General features: G+C 40.5%; 1 protein-coding gene across 2 annotated transcripts in view; it reads left to right on the plus strand.

Annotated features, from left to right (window-relative positions):
- ODAM (odontogenic, ameloblast associated) overlaps positions 1–22306 on the plus strand; it is a 34076-nt gene extending 11770 nt beyond the window's left edge. Inside the window, exons 7-12 of one of the 2 annotated variants that reach the window (XM_029598131.1) lie at positions 4872–4928; positions 13740–13781; positions 15295–15369; positions 16951–17112; positions 18800–18867; positions 21955–22306. In XM_029598131.1, coding sequence (XP_029453991.1) covers positions 4872–4928; positions 13740–13781; positions 15295–15369; positions 16951–17112; positions 18800–18829 — 366 coding nt within the window. In that variant the 3' untranslated portion in view covers positions 18830–18867; positions 21955–22306. The remainder of the gene's footprint in view (positions 1–4871; positions 4929–13739; positions 13782–15294; positions 15370–16950; positions 17113–18799; positions 18868–21954) is intronic. The other variant, XM_029598141.1, reaches the window with a different exon arrangement.
- Positions 22307–23481: the final 1175 nt, after the last annotated feature.

The raw sequence follows: 23481 nt of genomic DNA on the forward strand, positions 1-23481 counted from the left end.
AAAGCCCTGGGACTTATGTACGTCGACGGGCCTTTTTAAAATAGGCCCGGCGCGCGTAACCTTTTTAAAAACGGGCCCAATATTTCTTGACAGCAAAGAACGCAACTTAATGATTGAAAAAATAATTACTTTTTTTGCATCTGCCTTGCAAAACTATTCTCAGTAGTTGTATGACACCGAAGCTTTTAGACAAATGGAAAATTTTGAGTTGTGAGCTCTCTGCAAATTCCAGTACAGTTAAGCGAAGCATATAGGTCTTTAAATGATGAAAATCAGAATAAGAAAACCAAAAGAGTACATTTGAGAAAGAAGAGAATCAACATTTTTTCATGGATTTCATTGCAAAAGTTGCCCATTTGATTTTGCACAGAATTCTGGTTTCCTTCCGAAATATTCAGTAACCTTTCCCCATCCATTCTACTTACTGCTATCTACTTAGTAAAAATGTACTCTTGGATACCTTTATTCTTTTCTTTTTAGTAACTGATAACTAAGCACTTTAAGGGCTCTATATTTAAAATGGCTACTCCCTTTGGATTAAGGGATCTAAGTGTATTCTCAAACTTAAATAACCTGTGTGACAGAATAAAATTATTCAGTTTTACTGATGAACTCTATCTTCCAGCAAATAATAGCTAGCTCTGAAATAAGAACAGAATATATTCCTTGACAAACACCATAATATCAGTACACAGGTGCTATAAATAGAGGCCTTGATCCACACAAATTGGAGACTTAGAACAATTTCCAATTCTAAGTCCCAGTTTTCTCAGGAAAACTGAATAAATCCTGTTTATGTAGCATTTTAGACCAGTCCTCGGAATTAGGTAATTCATTATCAATTTCATGACATTATGCATGCCCCTCAAAATTCCTTTTCCAGTAAATGGAGTCACTTATCTGACAGTGGCAATGGATAGAGGAAACACACAGCACACATTCCCATTGCAATGCCAACTCATACTAAATGCAAAAAGACAAAAATGCTTGACAATACTGCAGACACAACACTGCCTCATTTAATATCCTCATCTTCACAGTAAGCATTCTCAAGCTGCTATTGAAAAACATTATAAACACCTATCAAGACTGCAATCGAGTTTACTGTATCTTCAGATTTCAAGAAAATACAAATCAAATTTGAGAAAAGCATACTACTTGAAAAGGAACATCTTTATTCTATAATTCTTCTTAGATAATTCTATAATTGTGCTCAGATATTTCTAAAGGAATAGTCAACAAGTATACCTGGGAACTTTGTGTTGTATTTACTCTGAGATTCCTTTTATTAGCAGGGAAGTGGGAGGGCTTGGAATGCACAACAGCTTTCTCTCTTCCACCCACCACCACCCCCACTAATCTATACTTTCTGTGGGGCCGATGCAACACAGTGTGCTTAGCACTGTCGGGCACTTAATATTAATTTATTCACTCCTTCACTTAATGCCCATTGGTCCTTTTCACTGACATTTGTCAGTAAAAGGACCAATCCCCTTTCAGGATAGCCTTCTGAAAGGTGATTGGTCCTTTCACTGATATGTGTCAGTAAAGGGACCAATCAGCAAAAAGTGATGGAGTAAAAAAATTATTATTAAGTGCCCAACACTTTAATATTGATTTATTAACTCCTTTTAATGCCCATAGGTTTGGAGAATGGACCAGAAAAAATAGAAAAATAAGGCCCAGGATGTCATCTTTCATCCCATAAAAGTGGAGGTCTTGGCCCATGAGATAGCCTCACATTTACCACAACTTCATAGAGAGCACTCTAGGACCAATGGCAATGCTAAAAAGCAGCAGATTTATTATCAGAACCAGATTACTGTCAATAGCATTACAATAGTACACACTGAAGAATTCAAGCGTAAGGAGAAATATAAGGTCACAGGCCCATAGAGTAGCCAGGATGATCCACCATTTCAAAGGCACTAGATGACCCATCCTGAAACAATTCACTCTCCTGGAAGAGAAAGCCAATTTCCAACACTATTGCTAAAAAAAACTGTCCTGGGGATGGAAGCAAGATTCAGGTCTTATGCTGGTAAGATATAGAGCTTACAAAGCAATGCATAGTTTTATCATAACAATTATTTTTAAGATTCACACAAAGGCTACATATAACCCTACATTGTTCAAGTCTGAAGGACTGACTATATTATATTGTATTTGGCATAGTATCAGATATGCCATGCTCTACATATAGAAAGTGATAGGAATTAACTTTAGTGTAAAACATTTGATTTATGTTCAGATTTGTCATAAATAATGCTAATGTAATTTTATCTTTTTCTGTATGTCTACTGCCCCCATGGAAAAAAAAACCCCACAAACCCATTCTAATCTCCAGTTCTTCATCTATATCACATTCATCACTCCCCAGGGGACGATAGAACACACTGCAGGTGTAGCAAGAATTCCAGATAGACAGAGAAGGATTGTGGGTAATACATTTGAAGCTAGATCCAAGCACACTAGATTCATGCTAGTAATGTAAAGAGGCACATGATGTTTAATAAAAGATTGTTGTATATTATCATTACAAAAGGGTATACATTTTAAAGTCCCAAAACACTTTAAAAGACCAGGACCAGACATCCCAGCCAAAGTAGAAACAGCCCACAGGGCATTCCCCAGGCCAGAGGAATAAATCGCTAGGTACAGAGAGGAATAGGGAGCCCTAGGACAGAAGAAAGCAGTAGATTGTTTGCTAAGACAGTGTATTTCTGAACACGTTACTTTTGAGACAGAAACTGCTGTGGTAAGCAGGCTGTTATTTTCTGCTTGTAAATAATAAAATATTTCTTTTATGTTTTTCTGTCCTCTGGCACCTTCCATGAAGCCAAAGGCCACCCCATGCTATTACAATCATTTATGACCAGAAAAGCTGAGATGTGCCTAGCTTATAGCACTACTTTCTTGTAGATATCATCTACCTTTATATTCAAATTGGTGACCCAGATGGAGCTGCTCCACAGGTCACATGTTCACCGATGGTCACCGCTGAGAGCCAAGGCAGAGATTCTGGAGATGTGGCGGAGAAGAGAGAGACTCACTTGCCCTTAGATAAATCATTTTTTCTTACTCCCTTTACTCTTTTTATCACCTCACTACCTGAAGTTCCCACTCCTCCATCCAATATAATACTTTGCAGGCTTTTATCATAATTGCTAAGTGCTGTCCTGAAACTAATTTATTCTTCATCCTTTATTATAAAGAGTTTTGCACCACTGGAAAAGAACCACAAGCATAGTGAAGACCTGTATAGTGTTTGATCTAAAAAGATTTTGGTGATGATCAAAGCTGGCTTTAGCTCATCAAGACAACTTCCTTGCAGTTTACCTGGACTGAGTTTATGTTAAAGCTCTTTTCAATTATAAATAGTAGGAATAAAGGGCAAGGAAATATTTGTAGCCCAGAGCTTTAAGGATGAGTAGAAATGGATGGTTGTCACAGATCTGACACATTTAAACCCTGTTTGAAAGAGTATGGGCGGCGTCTTTTGTGCATGCATGCGATTCTGGTTTTTCACAGGTTTGCACTTCAGGCAGTGAGCAGGATGCTGTATGCAGCTGATCATTGTACTTTTTGGCATAATAAGGAGAATTGATCATGTGATGCTCTTCTGGCTGGAAGAACACACTGGAACAATATTATCAACCCAGAAAGATGACTCAGAGCATGTTAGAAAGGAAGCCTGGAAAGTAACAACAGTTTCAAGACTTCCGTTTTGTATAAATTAAGAAAATACTGCAATGAAGAACTATTGCAGCTATTGGTGAAAAATCAGCATGGAGATTTACAAGTGTTTAAAAAAAAAAATCCCACTCAGCATAAAATGGGAATGGAGATGTGGGACCATGTTTCTGCAGGAGTTAGGCCAGTTTAATGCCAGAATAAATATATTTGCATCTGAGGGCTATCGATAGTGAATCTAAGGTGCGTGTGTATATTTGGATGAATGAATGTTTGTGTATGTGTCTGAGAAGGGAGTGGAGGACATTAATGGAGTCTCTGTGTTGGCTCCTTTACCTACTTTTGTTTCCAAATAGCTGTTTTTCAGTCCAGGATGAATATTTTTTCATTTTGTTTGCTAGATGTCTCCTCAGTACCTGCTTTTACCTCAGCTATTATTCAAGTTTATTTTTTACCAACTACTTGCCTCGCCAAAAGGAATCTGCATAATTTAAACCAATGGCTGAATGCATTTGACACAGAAAATTAATGCATGCATGTCAGATTATTAAGCAGACTAGAAATGTTTAAGGTGTTATTGCTCAGTGAATAACAATATATAACTTGCTTCTAATAATATACATACTTAAGAGATTCTGAATCACAATAACACTGTATTAGTTCTGGATTAATGCTAAACAGCACTGCATTAATATTACAGCCGCCTCATGATGTGCTAGAGCAGTCAAGACTGCATCAATGAAACAACGAAGGCTCAGCTTTCTTATTATATAACTTTTCCTTCTGTCTCTTAGACTAATCTGCTGTACTTCATTGTACATTCTTGCCACGTCCTAAAAAAAAAAAGGACATTGTTTTTCTTTTATTATATTACATCGCTGAAAAGTGACAGCAAACAAGTCCCTTGCAGTTTGGAAATATCTTAACCTTTTAGAAGCGTGCAGGCTGAAAACTTTAATTTCTTTTTTATTTCAGGGAGTTTTCCAGCAGAATTTCATTTCATGGGGGTGGGCTTGCATTTTTTTTTTCTTTCACTTGCAAATTAATGCACATTCCTTTGGCCTAAGCAAAAAAGCATAACATACATGGCTCAAATGGAGCCTGCATACTTTGAATGCAGATTCACTCAACTTCAGCAGCATTTAAAATATTGCCTTCTTATTATCTCTTGTGAACAGATGTTACAGTATTACCCATCATTAATGAACCCACAACCAGGACAGCAGCAGCCCCAGGTACATAAAAGCACATCCGTTATTTTTCCCTTTCAATATATCAGAAAGCAAGGCAGCAATGTATTTCTGTAGGTATTGCGATCGGTTGGAAACTTACTAACTTCTTTACTCAGAAGGTCTTTCTTACAACATTCAAATATATATAAAAGGAAAGTGCAAAAAATAATACTTCTCACAGAAAAAGGAGCTCAGGGGTAGGGGTCATGATACGAAGCTGGAAAGAAAGGAGGGCTTAGAGGAACTGTGAGGAGAAATGTCTTTGCAGAGGCAGAAGGGTGAGCCTGGAATCACATGGCAGTCCCCACAACAGGGACAGATTTCAAGCATGCATGGGACAGATGCAGAAGGCGACGGTAAGGGAACGAGGGAGATAGCTGAAGGTCGGGCAGCTTCCGTGGTGTCAAAATAGACAGAAGTGACTGGCAGAGTGAGCCGCTTGTCAACGGACAACTCTGTTACTCGTTTAAAATAGGAATGCATATTTCTCATTTGCATTACATAGGCTTTTTGAAAATCGCCCCAGGGATTGTATGCATAGAAGCAATTCCAATCATAGTTTCACACATACTTGAAAGAGGCATTCCAGGGGCAGAGTTAGGGAGATGGAAGCCATTTAAATGTGTACTTTCTAAAGTCAAAAGTGCGCACATAAATGCACATGTGAACATTGCTCCCAATGCAGGCATAAATGTGTGCACTTATGCCATGTAAGGGTCCGCACATACTCGTTCATTTTCAAAGCGGCTTACATACATAAATCTGTTTTGAAAATTATGGCTGAGGTTAGCGTGTACTTTGAACGTGTGGGCTTCAGCCCTATGTTTTAAATTTGGGCTCACGGTGTTTATAATTTAACATGATTCATTTCTGAAATCAAAAATAATATCTGTATAATTATACTTCATTAGCAAAGGCGTCTACACAATAATTTTTAACCACTACCAAATCATGGATTTTTATACTTTCTGTCACAAATCAGGAACTTTGTGATGCAATAAATACCCATCCTAAGTACTACAGAATGTAAGAGAATGATACATTTTTGTACATAGAACAGAAAAGCACATCACATGCAGTATATATTGAAGGTACTTTTCAACAGTGTGCAGTTGGAGTGCCTAAATTTATGCCCGTGTTTTAGAAACTGTGTAGCGGGAGCACATATTTCAGTACATGCATATTTTTTAAATGCAGAGATTCATATAGTTTCTACATCTATTTTAGAAAAGCGTATGCAGATATTTTACACACTAAATAATTGTAGCCTGTGCAGTAATAACCCCGTCCCCCCTCCTCTCTCTTCTAACTCTACACAATTGTCTTTCTATGGCATTGCTATTTTTATGAATACTTTGTATATATTGATACTCTATATATATATTTGTAAATTTTGCTCATAACGTTTTGTTTGATTATTTCCCGCCTTTATCTCCCCTCCTCATTTGTTCATATGTTAATTCATTATATCTGTTCGATGTAAATCGCCATCCCAGGCGCCTGTTTCAGTTACACTGTAAACCGATGTGATATCCCTGATGAACGTCGGTATATAAAAATTTTAAATAAATAAATAAGTTTATACATGAAGGTAGATATTTTATAAAGTTGGCTGATATATGCATGCATCTTGCATACAAAAATATTTATTTGTGCATGCACTTCCAAGCACCAGTGCACTGAGACTTCCACCATTTGACCCAATCCTCACCAGTTCACACACTCTCCACCAATTGCTCTAGACCTCCCACCCAAAAACTGCAGACAAAAGAAAAGTCAAATTTAGTATCTGTGACTTGATCAGCAGATGTAAAAGCATGTGTGAATGTTGGATGCAAGGCCGGTGCAAGAGTATTTGGCACCCTAGGCCAAGCTTCAGTCTTGCCTCCCCACATCCCACAACCAACTCCAATTTATCTATTTGCAGCAGCTCCAGCACAGCAACTTTCCTTTTTATTATAGTTAGATTGGCCCTTCAGGATAGTGTTTGGGGTGGCCATTACAGCTTACAAGTAGCTTAGCATCAGTCAGCCCTAGCCAGGTTAGCACAATCTCATGCTCTGTGACAAAAAGCCCCCCCTTCTGCAGAACAAAATTATTTATTAGATTTATATTTCACTTTTCTTGCCCTGTGGGTTCACAATCTAAAGCCTATATTTATGAAATATTCTGTATTTATGTGACAAATGCATAGTAAATGTATACTTAGTAAACGAACCCCCTAAGTTTTGTACCTGAGACAATGAAGGGTAAAGTGTTTTATCCACGGTCACAAGGAGCAGCAGAGGGATACAAGCCCATTGCTCTAACTAGTAGGCAACTCCTCCATGAGTGCTATGCTAGCTCAGACCAGGCCCATCAAGCCCAACAGTTGTCTCCAACAGTGGCCAGTCTAGGGCACGAGTACCCAGCAGACTTCCAATAATTGATCTATTTTTTGTATTTCACTTCTGAGAATAAGCGCTGGCTTTCCCAAGTTTTCCTGGCTAATATCTGTTTATGGACTTTTCCTTCAGGAGCTTGTCCAACCCTCTTTTGAACCCCACTATATTAGTTGTCTTGACCACCTCTGGCAACAAATTCCATAGCTTGATTTTGCACCATTACAAAGATATCTCCTATGATTTGTCCTGCCAGTTGCTAGTTTCATGGAGTGTCCCATAGTCCTAGTGTTATTTGAAAATGTAAATAATCATTCTCTATTTACCTGTTCCACCCCACTCAAGTTTTTATAAATTTTAATCATATCCCTTCTCAGTTTAGATTTTCTCTATAAGGAATAGATTTATCACCTCCTTTATCATTTTTGTCATCCTTCACTGTACCTTTTCTATGTCCGCTATATCATTATTGAGATGGGGCACCACAATTGCACAGAATACTGAAGGTATTATGATATTCTCACTGTTGTTCTCTATTTCTTTCCAAATAATTCCTAACATTCTATTAGCTTTTTTAACCATTGCCACAAACTGAGCTGAAGATTTAAAGGTATTGTCCACAATGTTTTGATGTCTTTTTCCTGGGTGGTGACTCATAAGAACATAAGAACATGCCATACTGGGTCAGACCAAGGGTCCATCAAGCCCAGCATCCTGTTTCCAACAGTGGCCAATCCAGGTCATAAGAACCTGGCAAGTACCCAAAAACTAAGTCTATTCCATGTTACCGTTGCTAGTACGGTGGTTATTATCTAAGTCAACTTAATAGCAGTTAATGGACTTCTCCTCCAAGAACTTATCCAATCCTTTTTTAAACACAGCTATACTAACTGCACTAACCACATCTTCTGGCAACAGATTCCAGAGTTTAATTGTGCATTGAGTGAAAAAGAACTTTCTCCGATTAGTTTTAAATGTGCCACATGCTAACTTCATGGAGTGCCCCTTAGTCTTTCTATTATCCGAAAGAGTAAAAAACCGATTCACATCTACCCATTCTAGACCTCTCATGATTTTAAACACCTATATCATATTGCCACTCCTAACACAGAACCCAGCAACATGTATTTGATGTTGGTATTATTTTTCCCAACGTGCATTACTTTGCAATTGTCCACACTAAATTGCATTTGCCATTTAGATGCCCAGTCTCCTAATCAATTACAGTCCTTCTGCAGTTATTCATAATCTGCTGCTGTTTTAATGACTCAAAACAATTTTCTGTCATCCTCAAATTTGATCACCTTACTTGCTGTTCCTTTCTCCAGATTATTTATGAATACACTGCACAGAAAAGGTCCCACTACAGACCCCTGGGGCACTCACTAACAACCTTTTTCTATTTGGAAAATTGACCATTTAGTCCTACTCTCAGTTTCCTGTCTTTTAACCAATTACCAATCCACAATAAGATGTCTGCCAATAGAGACTCTTATTTCGTGTTGTACAAGGCTCTGATAAGAGCAACCTGACTCTCTGCAGCCTTTGCACCCATTCCTTATAAAGTTTTGCGCATGAACCATAGGAAAATTATTTCATCTGCAAAGGAGATAGCAGAACTGAGAAGGGATACATAGCCAGGTAAAGATGTGTGTGCCCGCACATCTGTTTGTCATGACCAAGCAACATATGTTGACAAACAAAGACAAAAAAATTCTTATCCCTGAGCAATATGGTGTTGTGCAGTTAATTAGCCTTATATGGCTTTCCTGGTTCTACAACCAGAGAGTATAACTTAACCAGCTAAAGAAAGAACAGTTGTTGCAGGACTAAAATATAAGAGACAGAAGTCAAAGACCATTAAAGGGGCATCCTAATCCTTGGCTCCCAGCCAGAGTGAGAGATTAGATGATTTGGTGAAAGACAATCCTTATTCTTAGGATGCACAGGAAGGCATTTCTGTGTAGAGCTTAGACTACAGCATTCATTGTTCTATACTGGAGGTTACCTAATTTCATTTCATTTCATTTTATTCCATTTATAAATCGCTTTCCAGATAAGCAATGTACAGGCATAACATATATGGAATGATGTAAAATAAAACACATATGCATTAAAATGCAATCATAAAATAAATAACAAAAATAAATAAAAGTAAAGCATAAAAAATTCTAAAAAAACCCAATTCAACATTACAACCTGCCCTACCAAGGACTAAATATCTTATATCCTGTTCCACTTCTATCATTCTCAATCACTTTTAGAGGACATTAACCATGTTTTAAGCCCTTTTTCTAAATCCCAAAATACTGTTTTCCTCTCATAGTGAAGATGGAAAAGAATTCCATAACCAAGGCAAGGCAGCTGAGAAGGCTCTATTTTGGAGCCACACATGACAAAAGGCTTTTGCTGCTGGAAGCTATAACTAGGGATGTGCAGACAAAAAGTTTGCGTTCATAAGTTGATAAGTTGAAGGTGAGGGTCGATTTTGTTCAATATGGACAATGGAGAATCCCATAAGTTGAGGGTCTGTCCATACGTTCACCGGTTCCCTAAATAAAAATTTAAACCCCTCACCCTCCTTAATCTCCCCCCAAGACTTACCAAAACTCCCTGGTGGTCCAGCAGGGAGTCAGGAAGCCATCGCTGTTTTCCTTTGCGAGGAGCACGTGATGTCGGCGTCACGTCGGAGTGACGCGGACGTCACGTGTTTCTCCGCGCCTCCGCTCCGGGACCCCCGTTGGACCCAACCGGAACTTTTGGCCAGCTTGGGGGGGCCTCCTGACCCCCCCAAGCTGGCCAAAAGCTCCGGGACCCCCGTTGGGTCCAACGGGGGTCCCGGAGCGGAGGCACGGAGAAACACGTGACGTCCGCATCACTCCGACGTGAGGAGGGTGGGGGTTTAAGTGTTTATTTAGGTTCAACGTATTCAATGTAGCTATGTTGAATAAGTTGAAAATGTGATGCGTTGCGCATCATCACTTTTTTTAAGTTAAAAAAATAATAAGTTGCGTTTTACATATGCGTTCAAAACGAATGCACACCCCTAGCTATAACATAGATTTATGATTAGACCTAATGACCCACCTACTCTCATACCACTCTATCTTACCTCTCAAATGGGGGCAAGAGGGGGGGGGGCAATTACCTCAGAATTTTGAACACCAAAAGAAAGTATTGAAACTGGCAACATGAAGAAATTGGAAGCCAGTGTAATTGTAATAGCAATGGAAAGCGTGCGTTGAGGGCCAATTAACATCCACATTCTTTATAATCTGCAATCTATGAAAAGCTTTGCCTGGCACCCCAGATATAGTGCATTACAATAGTCAAACTGGGACATAACTAAGGCATAAGTGACCTTCTCCAAAGCCTCCATTTTCAAAAAAAGATTTCAACTATCTCACCAGTTTTAAACCAACGAATGCCCTCTCTGCCATTGCCATGTCTTGTGTCTGACAGTTGTATTTCATACATGTTTACTCCTACTGTATCCCAACCTACAGAGATTCCATTTTTCTCTATAATGCCATACTACAGTAAATGCACTGCAAAATGCACATATTTCCAGGGCTTATGTTCAACCATGAGCAAAACAAATGCTCATGCGGTGAACAGTGCATTTATCATTGCCACTTATGAAACTACCTGCTACCAAGTTTGTAATTTGTTACTGTTTGCTGCTATCTGAAATTAGAAACTTTGCACTTTATTAAAAATAGGTGCAGAAATAGGTTAGAAAATAACTCAGCAAAATGTGTGTGTGCATTTGGTTTGTAATGTGACACAGAGGCCCCAGTGTCCGGATATTCGATCAATTGTTAGTTATTAAACATGTGCCCCTTAAAATGATTCTTAAATACAGTATTAATATTTAAATATCTTAGAACAATTCTGGAATATAGTCATAGTTTCAACATAACATTTCAGATGTAGCAACCACTAAATTTATTTTGAAAAAAAAAGATTAAATTATATAGTACAATTATTTTATTTATACAATTCAGTATATTTGATTTTCTCTGCCTTAAATTTATTTTCCGACTGATCATTTATGGAGGACAGCAAATTCTTGACAAAGCAGTTGTTATGAAAGTGGACTCTTGTCTCGAGGTAGATGGCTACCGTCGAAGGGCGAGGTCTCGAGGGCTGTAGAGACTTGCTAGAAGACTTCACCCTGGAAGCACGCGACCCCCCCAGGAGGAGCCCGTAGGGGTCCGGCCGCTGGGACTTAGGTGACTCCTCTGAAGACTGTAGAAGGTCTGGATGCAGGTGCCTCCTGCAGGTTGTGGGTTCCAGATGGCTGGCGCCTCCAGCAGGTCGAGACAGTCTGAGGACGGAGTCGAGAACAAGTCCAAAGCCGGTTCAAGAATCAATATACCAGCGGGGTCCGAGTCCAGTCCAAGGTCAAGCCAGGAGAAGGGTCCAACGCCATACCGGGGTCAAGCCAGGAGAAGGGTCCAACGCCGTACCAGGGTCAAGCCAGGAGAAGACACGTCCACCAGTCCAGAGGTCAGAAGCCAAGAATCAATCCACAGAGCAGAGAAGAAGAGCGGGACGAAGAACCAAGAACCAGGAGCCAGGAACACACTCAGGCAGGAACCTCAATACCAAGGCAAGGGCTGAATGCTCAGCCCTTGCCTTAAGTACAGGAAGCCGGGGGAGGAGCTTCAGGGGGAGCCATGACAATTCCTGTCATGGCTCCTTTAAGAATTATCTTAAGCCGCGCGCGTGGCCCTAAGGGCAGAGGAGGAGGAGCCGGATCATCGGAACCACGCTGCCGACTAAGTGATGGCAGCGGCCAAGAGAGGGAAAAGAAGAAGGGCTGCCTGCCCTCGCAGGCACCCTCAACCATACCCGGCGATCCGGGTGAGTTAGTTTAGCTGCGCCCGTCGGCCTTGCCTCAGTCGCGGCCGACCGGGGCCGGCGGCCATGACACCTGGTCCCGGTCGCGGTCTGCCACGGCCGACGCCGCTAACAGCAGTTTTGTCAAACAGCAGCCAGTCATAAACTCCATTAAACAATGAGGAAGAAAGGATATGTTATATATGTTTAGACAATGAAGGCTCAATGTGCAGATATTGGTGCAATCTATTTGTTATTATAATCATTATTTTAAAGATGTATTTATTAATCATGAAATAACCATAATTTGGTTTTTGGGCATTATGAAAAATTGCTGTGTAATAGTAAAATAGAAAACATTAGAGATGTGAATCGTGTGATCGATCGTCTTAACGATCGATTTCGGCCGGGGGGGGGGGGGGCAGGGAATCGGATTGTCGCGGTTTTGTTTTTTTAAATATCGTGTAAATCGTAAATCGGGGGAGGGCGGGAAAACCGGCACACTAAAACATCCCTAAAACCCACCCCGACCCTTTAAAATAAATCCCCCATCCTCCCGAACCCCCCCAAAATGCCTTAAATTACCTTGGGTCCAGAAGGGGGGTCCCGGTGTGATCTTTTACTCTCGGTCCTCCAGTGCGTTGTAGAAATGGCGCCGGCGCTACCTTTGCCCTGTCATATGACAGGGCAAAGGTAGCGCCGGCACCATTTTGTTTTTTGTCCCCCGACGTCAGGAGCGTAGGAGATCGCTCCCGGACCTCTGATGGACCCCCAGGGACTTTTGGCCAGCTTGGGGGGGGCCTCCTGATCCCCACAAGACTTGCCAAAAGTCCAGCGGGGGTCCAGGAATGACCTCCTGCACTCGAATCGTGTTGCCGTACGGCCGGCACCATTTTGCCGTACGGCAATATGGCCGGCGCCATATTTTGCAAAATGGCGCCCGCTGGACCCCCAAGCTGGCCAAATGTCCCTGGGGGTCCAGCGGGGTCCGAGAGCGATCTCCTACGCTCCTGACGTCATTTTGCGTGCATGAAGTCGCTCCCGGACCCCCGCTGGACTTTTGGCAAGTCTTGTGGGGGTCAGGAGGCCCCCCCAAGCTGGCCAAAAGTTCCTGGGGGTCCAGCGGGGGTCCGGGAGCGATCTCCTACGCTCCTGACGTCGAGGGACAAAAAACAAAATGGCGCCGGCGCTACCTTTGCCCTGTCATATGACAGGGCAAAGGTAGCGCCGGCACCATTTCTACAACGCACCGGAGGCCAGAGAGTAAAAGATCACACCGGGACCCTTCCTCTGGACCCCAGGTAATTTAAGGCATTTTGGGGGGGTTCGGGAGGGTGGGGGATTTATTTTAAAGGGTCGGGGTGGGTTTTAGGGTTGTTTTAGTGTGCCGGTTTTCCCACCCTCCCCCTTCCCCTCCCCCTTCCCCCGATTTACGATTTTTGACGATAAATCGGGGGAATTCCTAATCGGGGGAATCGCCTCTAACGATTTTTGACAATTTAAAATATATCGGACAATATTTTAAATCGTCAAAAAACGATTCACATCCCTAGAAAACATGTATAAACTTTTGATTTTTTTTTTACAGAATTTGCCCTATTTTGCATATTATCCTCAGACAGGACAATTTGTAAGTAGAAAATTGAAAATATGCAAATATTTCTTTTCATTTCCTTTCTTATGCATAATGGAAACTTGCTTTAAAGTTTATGGTAGCTCTGCTTATGACAAGAACAAATCAATGCTATACAAAGTTGAAATGTTAAAATGCAAAAGAAAAGTAATCAGTGTGTCCTCAATTCTACAAAATCCCTAAACCTCATGATCAGCCAACTATCTGAAAAGATTTGGACCAGAGACTAGACTATTTTCTTGTTTTGCAGGGAATATTTGACTGTCCCATGGACACAGGGATGGCAACTTTAAAATGGGCATGTGGGCGCACATATATGCATGGGTGTGTGCACGCACACCCAGATATGTAGCAGTTTTATAATACGGTGTGTTATATTTAATCATTTATTGTCATATTGCTATATTTTTCTTTTATCTCATCTTGAAATGCAAAGTTTGAACTGTATTCCATGAGCCTTCTTGGCCATATCTTACTAAGCGGCTAAGTATTCGTTTTTCCAACATTTTTCAATGTGGTAATTTTAATGGTTTTGAGGTAGTTTTAAGGTGGGAATTATAGCACTTTTTCAAGAGTTAGTTTTGAAAAAAATCTTTTGGTGGTTGAAATAATTGGTTAACAATTGGTTATAAAAAGCTTTTTTGAGATAAAAGAAAAATATAGCAATATGACAATAAATGATTAAATATAACACACCGCTTTAGAGGCTGATCACGGCTTGCGGCCCATTGTGCGGCGAGAGGCTGCAGACTGAAATTGTAAAGCGATCATTTATGATATTGTCATTTGCTTTCATATAAAAAGTGGTTTTTATATAATTTATATGTTGGGGTAGAGTTATAGAATTGGATAGTTTATCCTTTTCCCTCTCTTTTTGGTGTGTGATATTGACTAGAGAGGTGTTTTTGCTTTTTCTTTTTTTGCAGTTTTATAATATGCATGCACATACACGCATATGTTATAAAATGGCCCTGGCGTGCATATGTGTGCGTAACCCTTTAAAACCCTCTCCTGCGCACGCCGAGCCTATTTTGCACAGGCCTGGTGACACGCGCAAGCCCCGGGACGCGCGTATGTCCGGGGCTTGAAAAAAGGGGCGGGGAGTGGGCGAGGTGGGGGCGGGACTGAAAGCCTCCGGCACAGCGACTGTGCCGGGGGATTGCGCGCTGGTACTCAACTGGTGTGTGCAACCTATGCCTGCCCAGAAGCAGGCGTAAATAAAAAACTAAAGGTGGGGGGGGGATTTAGATAGGGCTGGGGGGGCAGGTTAGATAGGGGAAGGGAGGGGAAGATGGGGGGTGGAAGGAAAGTTCCCTCCGAGGCTGCTCCGAAATCGGCCTTGGATTTTTTGGATTACCTATGAATTTCACTATGCAGAGGCCTATTTGCCTGTAGTAAAGAAAGAACAATGTAGAACAGAGTGGTTAATAAGACAAAAGATGTAACTTCTCAGTCCTGTTCTGTAACTCATGGATATGTACAATTCTTCATTGCTTCCTGCATGAATTAGGTATTGCCTGGAGGGCAGCAACAGCCAATGCCAAATGAACCTTTAACAGGAGGTGCTCCTGCAACACACAACATGGTAAGTTCACCATTAGCTCATCATGAATTAACCTCTGGTATTCTTAGATATTTCTGCTCATATACACTCATCATTAAAATCTTTTATAAAAAAAAAAAAAAGAGGTGCAAAGAAAATCACTATTCAAAATAACCAAGTAACACTTGGTGATATTAACCTGGTGTCAGTAAACAGTGTTGCATGTGGTATTAATATTTTGAAGTGCTTGAGAAAAATCACATTACAATGAACTCCTGAGGAAGACAGTCAATCTGTCGAAACATAGTTTGTGTCGGGGCCCTAATTGTTGGAACTTACGAGCATCTGAGTGAGCGGCAGAGCTTTTGTTAACATTCAATAAGCATTTCAATGATGAAACTCGAAGGTTAAGTAAAATAAATTGTATTGAGATCATTGATATTCATCTTAACTTTAAACAGATTTAGGGAAATTATCCTGGTAAATGATTTGAAACAGCATGGTACTTTGAATTTGCCTGAAGCCCATTGCGGGCAAGAGACAAAGAGATTAATACAACACGCAACACTATTTTCCTGATACCAGGTTAATATCACCAAGTGTTACTGGTTATCACACTCGTTCACTTTGGATGTATGATTTACTAAGATACTCAGAGCTCTAGCAGCTTGATAAGATTTCAAATTGCTATGAAAATTTCACTTACTTATGATGGTAGGGCATTCTGTGGGATCGTTTATTATTATTATTATTATTATTATTATTATTATTATTATTATTAACACAAGGATTAAATGTGCACATACACCATTCAAGAATAAGATTTCAGACCTATATAAACATTTGGCAAGAATAATATTGTATCTGTTTATGATACTTTTTAGTCACATTAATATAATGTGCAAGGCAAATGAGTTTATTGCTGTTAATCATTTTCCTGGTCATGAAACAAAAAAAATGATTAATATACAATATAGAACCTAATATATTCTAAAGTCAAAAAGCCTTGTTTTAAAAAAAACATTATTAAAATGATACATGTTATAATCACTTAACATGATTTCAGAAGTAGATTCAGTTATTTAAAAAAAAAAAAAAAAAAAAAAAGAGTACAAAACAGGTACTACAATAGTAGGAATTTTATTTTTGATATTACTGCAGGCATCTAGTTCCAGCAGTGAAATCACTGCATGTCCATATATGGAAGTGCATGCCTGCAGTGACATCAGAAGCTTAATTCTAATTGACACAGTACCATTAGAATCCATTACAAAGCACCGTGTTAATCAATACGAGAAAAAAGGGAGAACTGATTTGTGAAACTGATGCTGTTTCCAAATCCACAGATTCCTGTGGTAAGTGATTACAAAGTTCATTTATAGTAACATTTTCAACAAACAAACATAAAAAAAACATGGTAATTGCCCATTAATTTCATTGCAGGGTCCACTTGTTAAAAGGAGGAGAAAACATACTAGCTCTGAATGTTTACCTCAAAGCTATAGTTACCTTCGTTTGATCAAAATCTTCATTTACTGCATTTCACTCTGATGTGATCCCTTAACATTCACAAGAAACTTGTAATGCTTGATTAATCTTGCTTTATTTCTGCTGTCCTCACAGCCAGCTGGAAATGTTGAGCCACAGTTTGCAGGTGAAATGATGAATTTTGGAAATGCTAATCCCGGAGGCTTAATGCTCATGCCCTCTCACACGCCCACCACTCCCGATGCATTGACTTCCACCACAGATGCTACTATTGACCCCTCGCTCATTGACGACAAGGTAACTTAGTTCTTCATAGCGATGTTTCATTTTGTGAAAGGAATTTGTGCAGGGCATGTGCAGTGACAATATCATTATATGAATATGTGCAAATTTAAATAATTCAATGGTTTTTTAATAGCAGAAAAGAACTCGACTTTGGAAATGGCTCACATAAATAATTCTATGAAATTTGTTTATGAATGTTAGCTAAATCACAATAAAACTGAATATCATTAAATTAGACTGGTTTGTAATACATTGCACTGAATTTTGCAAACACACTGAAAGTGATCTTTCTAGTTAAGTGATTCAAAGCTTAACTGCTAAAATTATTGCATGTGCTTCATTTGGGGGAACTGTTTCCACATCTCTAATTATGAAAGCATGTAGATTTGTATTGTGATTACTGCTCTAGTAAATTAGCTTGATATGTAAAAATCCAAGTCTACTCCTCTACTGATAAGCCCTAAAGGTCCATGTGTTCATTCAGGCCTCTACTTAACATTTGGTCTCAATGTTTTATGGGTTTTAGAAGGTGTGGAGAAAGCAGTTGCCATGTTTAGTTGCTCCTTCTTTCTCAACATCTCAGTTCGTTCCTATGTATGGGATCTTCAAGTCAATTTTCTTTTGTTCTCATGTATTTTGTATATTTTGCTTTTGTGTTGGAGGTTGATTTGTATATTTATAATTATTTACAGTTTTGCTGTGGGAGTGTTTCAGTAACCCAGCATGAAAAACATTCAGGGGACAAATGAATACATAAAAGCACTAAAGAGCTCAGATGTCTCATTGAAACGCGCATAAGTTATGCGCGTAACCCTCTTAAAAGGCCCCTGCACGCGCCAAGCCTATTTTGCATAGGCTCGGCAGCGTGCGCAAGCCCCGGGATGCGCGTAAGTCCCGGGGCTTTGCAAAGGGGGCGTGTCGGGGGCGTGTCGGATGGGCGGTGCAAATTTTGGGGCAGGACAGGAGGCGTGTCGGGGGCGTGACGCCGGCCCGGGGTGTGGTTGAGGCCTCCGGACCAGCCCCCGGGTCCGGTGATGGCACGCCAGCAGCCTGCTGGTGCGCGCAGATTTACACTTGCCTTCGGCAGGCGAAAATCTGCCGACAATGGTAGGGGGGGTTTAGATAGGGCCGGGGGGTGCGTTAGGTAGGGGAAGGGAGGGGAAGGTGAGGGGAGGCGGAAGGAAAGTTCCCTCCGAGGCCGCTCCGATTTCGGAGCGGCCTCGGAAGGAATAGGCAGCATGCGCCGGGCTCGGCACGCGCAGGTTGCACAAATGTGCACCCCCTTGCGCCCGCCGACCCAGGATTTTATAAGATAGGCGCGGCTATATGCGTATCTTATAAAATCCAGTGTACTTTCGTTCACGCGTGGTGCGCGAACAAAAGTACACGCGCGCGCTGTTTTTTAAAATACACCCCATTATGTGTTAGCTGCAATCATGAAAAGTGGCACATGTTATTTATGCACTCTCAGTTTTGTTACTAATAGGTGCTAAAATTCAGTTATGGTAGACCTGATACCCTTTCTGGTACATTTGTCAGCATCACATAGCCTAAAGATATATGCTGTGCTGTATTATTCAAGCTCTACCAGTTTTATTGTACTGTATACAAAAAGTGAGACATCTGAAAGTGAATGAAATTTGTCTATAAGTGCTAAAGACAAATGCTTTGTGTTTTTCTTTTGGAATTTCTGCATTAGACCAATATCAATCTCATAAATGAGCCATGAAGATATTAAGCAGAAGCATGGAAATCTGCAATCTCCCAGTAAGTATCCTAGTAATATAGTGTAGGGATGTGAATCATTTTCTGACGATTTAAAAAAATTGTCCGATATTTTTTAAATCGTCAAAAATCGGTACAGTGCGCGATACAATAGAAATTTTCACGATTTATCGTGAAAAATCGTTACTCCCGTTAGTGTCCACTAACGGGAGTTATTTGAGGGGAGGGCGGGAAAACCGGCACACCAAAACAACCCCTAAACCCACCCCGACCCTATAAAACTAATCCCTTACCTTCCCCCACCATCCAGTGCTCCTACCATGTGACAGGGGCCGGCCAATGGCACAGATACCCTGTCACATGGTAAGGGCAAAGGGCCATCGGCGCCATCTTTATGAGTGGCAGCCGATGGCCCAAGAACGGGAGATCGCTCCCGGGACCACCACTAGAGCACCAGGTAATTTAAAAATGTTTTGGGGGGATCGGGAGGGTGGGAGAAGCTAAGGGGTCATCTTTAAAGGGTCGGGTGGGTTTTTTTTTAATCTGGCCATCGGCGCCATTTTTGAGTGGCAGTCAAAATGGCGCCATTGGCCCGAGAGCGGGAGATCGGTCCCCGTGCCCCCACTGGACCACCAGGTACTCGTAAAGAGTTTTGGGGGGGGTTGGGGGGGGAAGGTAAGGGGTCAATTTTAAAGGGTCGGGCCTCACTAAAAAAAAATTAACGATGTGAATCGGAACCGATCCCGATTCACATCTCCAGCGATCAGATTTTTTTCTCCCTCCAGCCAAACCCGATCGTTAAGATGATCGGGCACACGATTCACATCTCTAATATAGTGTCTGTATTCCTTAATCCATTAAAAATGCTACAAGTTCTGGCTCCATAATTTGCCTTTGACTGCTATATGCAGTTGTAGTGGAGGAGACACTGAGAGCAGACCTTCCAAACAGTAGGTAAATTATCCCATATTTCCTCCAGTGTTTTACCATAATAGGATTCTTTTTTGTTGATAAATGTGTTGCAGATTTTGTTGTGCTGGAACACAACTTTAATAAATCAGTTCTCATTCTATTGAAAACTGCTCCTCTGTGCATAGTATTTAATTGCTATTTAGCTCATGTCTTGCTATTGGTTTCTCAAGACAAGTTGCATTCAAGTACCATAAATATTTTCCCTATCCCCAGAAGGCTTACAATCTATGGGGCATATTTACTAAGAAGTGATAAGGATACAGGTAGATTTTAAAAGTGTTGCTCATGCAAAAACAGCCCCATGCATGCATAAGCAATGTGAATTTTAAGAAGCCAGGAAGCATGTGTGGAATGGGCTTCCAAGGTGGGGCCAAGATGTACACACATAACCCCTGAATTTTGCAAGGCTAACCATGGCAACATGTATGTACCAAGTTATGCAGGTAACTTTACTACTGGTCCTGAGGAGGTACAAGTCAGGAGAGAGAGAGAGAGAACAAACTTTTTTTAAAGGGCCAATCTGACACTACATATATATCCCACTGTAAGGGGGGCATTTTCAAATCAGAGTTTGTTTTTGGGGGGGCGGTGTTGCAAGGATCTATATCCTTGTGCGTAGTAGGGATATTTTAAATGGTACTTGCACACACAATATAAAATTGAGCATTTTTTTGCCGGGCATCTCCAAAGGGGCGGGATGGGGGCAGGTTCTGGGTGGGGTGGGGCGGGATGGAGGCCTTCCGGGGCAACAGCCATAAGCCACTGTTCCAGGGAAGCACGTGCTGGCAGCCGGCTGGCATGTGGAGACATATGCTGCTCCAGAAGAGCAGTAAGTAATAAAACAAAAATATTTTGGGAAAGATAGGTTAGGTTTAGGGGGTGGGGAGGAGAGGGGAAAGGGAAAGAAGGTCAGGCAGGGGGTTAGGGAACTGGGGAGGATAAAATCGTCGCGTCCATGTACACGCGCCGGAAACTGTGCGCACATGGACGGCCATGCGCTTCTTTGAAAATCAGCCCCAATGTGTATATTGCTGTGTTGTAAAAGTTAGCAGTGGGAAGTATGAAGGCAGAACCCCCTCCTCTATTAAGGCAGAACTTCTGGAGATGCAGGGATATAGCCTTGTGTGTGTCCTTTGATAAGGTTTCAATAGCTAGTGCCCTTCAGCTTGGTAGCCTGCATGGAAGAAGACTGGGAGCTAGTAAGGCAATAACAGCTATGTAGAGGTTGAGGATTGCCTAGTGTGAGTAAGAAAAAGGTGTGTGACTAGTACTCTGCCAGTGGTGTCCCTTCATGGAGAGAGCGGTTATGAGGGAAACATGGAGAATAAAAAATGTGTAGAAGGAACAAGTTGTTTTTTTTTTATTTCGACACATGCTAGTCTTCATGTCAGCAGTTTCTCCTCTGCAGTTTACTAAGCCATTGGCGGTTTGTTTTGAGATTGCGATAAGCGATATTGGCATATGTGGGGGTTTTCTCATTGATTCCAATAATTCTAAATAAATGAGTCAGATGGTATGCAAAGGAGAGACTGTGGAAGTGTGTGAAGTGTTTTTGGCTCCTTGCCCTTTGATGCACTGACATCACAGCACCTACATGCTTTATGTGGTTGGTCTGCATTTTTCTAGGGAACCAAGAACCTGAGAATAACTTTGCATTTTCGAAAAAGGATAATCAGGCAGGCAAGAAATGATTCATTATAAGCTAATTAATGCTCAATTTACCACTACATACATAGCCTCCCACAGAGTGACTGCTCTGGCTTTGAAGGGCATATAATTTATGTAATGGCTTTCTTGGGGCCTCGTTGACTAAACATTTTTCCCAGAGACACAGAATGGGAGAAAAGCCTTAGTAAATAAATCAGGCCCTTGGATAGCTATCCACATAAGTCTCCTTTCCAGCTTAAACTTGGGTGAATCAACCTCTTAGTAAACGAACCCCATATATTGGTGGAATAAATGCTCAAAAGGGTTGACAGCGTTTGATAGTACACAGAGTTGATGAAGATGATAGACTTTGAAAGTAAATGCCCTTTAAAGAAATGTTTGGTGAAGAGGAAATAGAAACGAATTTCTGCTGCACTGGTATTATCAATACGAATGACTAAGATGAAAGAAATTATAGCTAACAATACATTTTCTTCCTTTTTGTTTTAGGGAGAAGATTCTCAAGTGCTCATGAAAGTTTCTTTTATACCAACTTCAGCCACTACTCAAGCTATTTAAAGTTAGAAATATAGGTCACTAATTTTCTACTGACACTTCAAAGCAGTTGTATTCATTAGCTTAGAGCTTTTGTCTTACTGAAGTAATATGCTTTACAATTAAAGGTTAGAAGAATTAGTGAGATTACAGTATCCTATGTGTATGCCTTTATATAACTAGTATAACAAAATAATAGTTGTTAAAAGATAATTTGAATTTATTGCCCTGTATGAAAGGACAAATTGAGTAATTTGTACAAATGAGTTTCTTACTTTGTGCAATGTCCAATAAATGATTATTAAAACAAAATTTAGCCTTGTTCCTTAGTGATTGAAATAATGGCTGTGCAGTTTCGATGTGAACTGGTCATACACTTGGGAAAAGGAACCAGCGGTGGCAAAAAGGTTAAGTTTAAGTTATACACTCCTTAGACAACTGCAAGTCACGCTGGTACTGAGTTCCAAATTCGACTGCTTTAATTTACAAAAGTTCATAAGAGAATCCAAAAATCATGTTCAGCCACCCTTTCTCCGCCTCTGCCACAGATCCATACATAGGAGTCCATGATCTACTGATATGGTTGCAGTTATTCCCTGCAGGTCAAATGTGAGGAAGAGCAAAAAGAGTCAAAGTCCATAACTCATAGTACACTCTGTAAAAAGAAGTGCTCAGATTGTATTATTTTATGTGTCTAACATAGGCTTATTCGTGTTTAATTAAAATAAAATAAAAATATTTGAAGGCATTGTTCCAGCTGAAAAAATTAGTCTCTACGGCATCTCTGCCCTATCTCTGCCCATGCCAATCATTGATGTCCAGTGCACTGTTCCACCGGTTGCCACCATCTCTCCTCTTGTTTTTGGTGGAGTCCATCTCACTAGTCATGGGAACATGGAGAGACCATGTTGCTACTGGTCACTTCCAAGACTGGAGGTGGTATCTGGAATATACTTCTCTTCTTGCAAAACAATCAGATTGCAAGAAAAAAAAATTGAGAGCAGTGTCATCACTTTTGACATCACTAACCATGAAAAGTTTAGTTCTGATAGTTTCCAAAGCTAGGAAATAAAATTGATCAAATAAAACCTTTTCATAATATTGTTGAATTATAATACTGGAAAGAGGGAAATTCATTTTAACATACAGCATACTGGCTAGTTAACAATGTTACCATTTTTCATTTTTTTAACATTTATAAATATACTCAATATACAAATCAAAACTGTCTTAAAGGAGACACCATAGAATAGAGGAATAGGAAAACACAGAAAATGTAGAAAAAACAATGCAACCAAAATATGATTCCCTGCTATGTTAATTAGACCTCAGTTGAAGGGGCAAATGCAGGAAACTAAATAATATACCAAAAAGCGATCGATTATACAAACTGATTCAAGGCAATAAAAATTATAGCCGAAGATTAATTACCTTCCATAGTATCAGACAATTTGTTAGCTTAGGCCTGTTCTGCAGTAAAGA

Source organism: Rhinatrema bivittatum, chromosome 1 (genome assembly GCF_901001135.1).
Source record: "Rhinatrema bivittatum chromosome 1, aRhiBiv1.1, whole genome shotgun sequence".
Lineage (NCBI taxonomy): Eukaryota > Metazoa > Chordata > Amphibia > Gymnophiona > Rhinatrematidae > Rhinatrema > Rhinatrema bivittatum.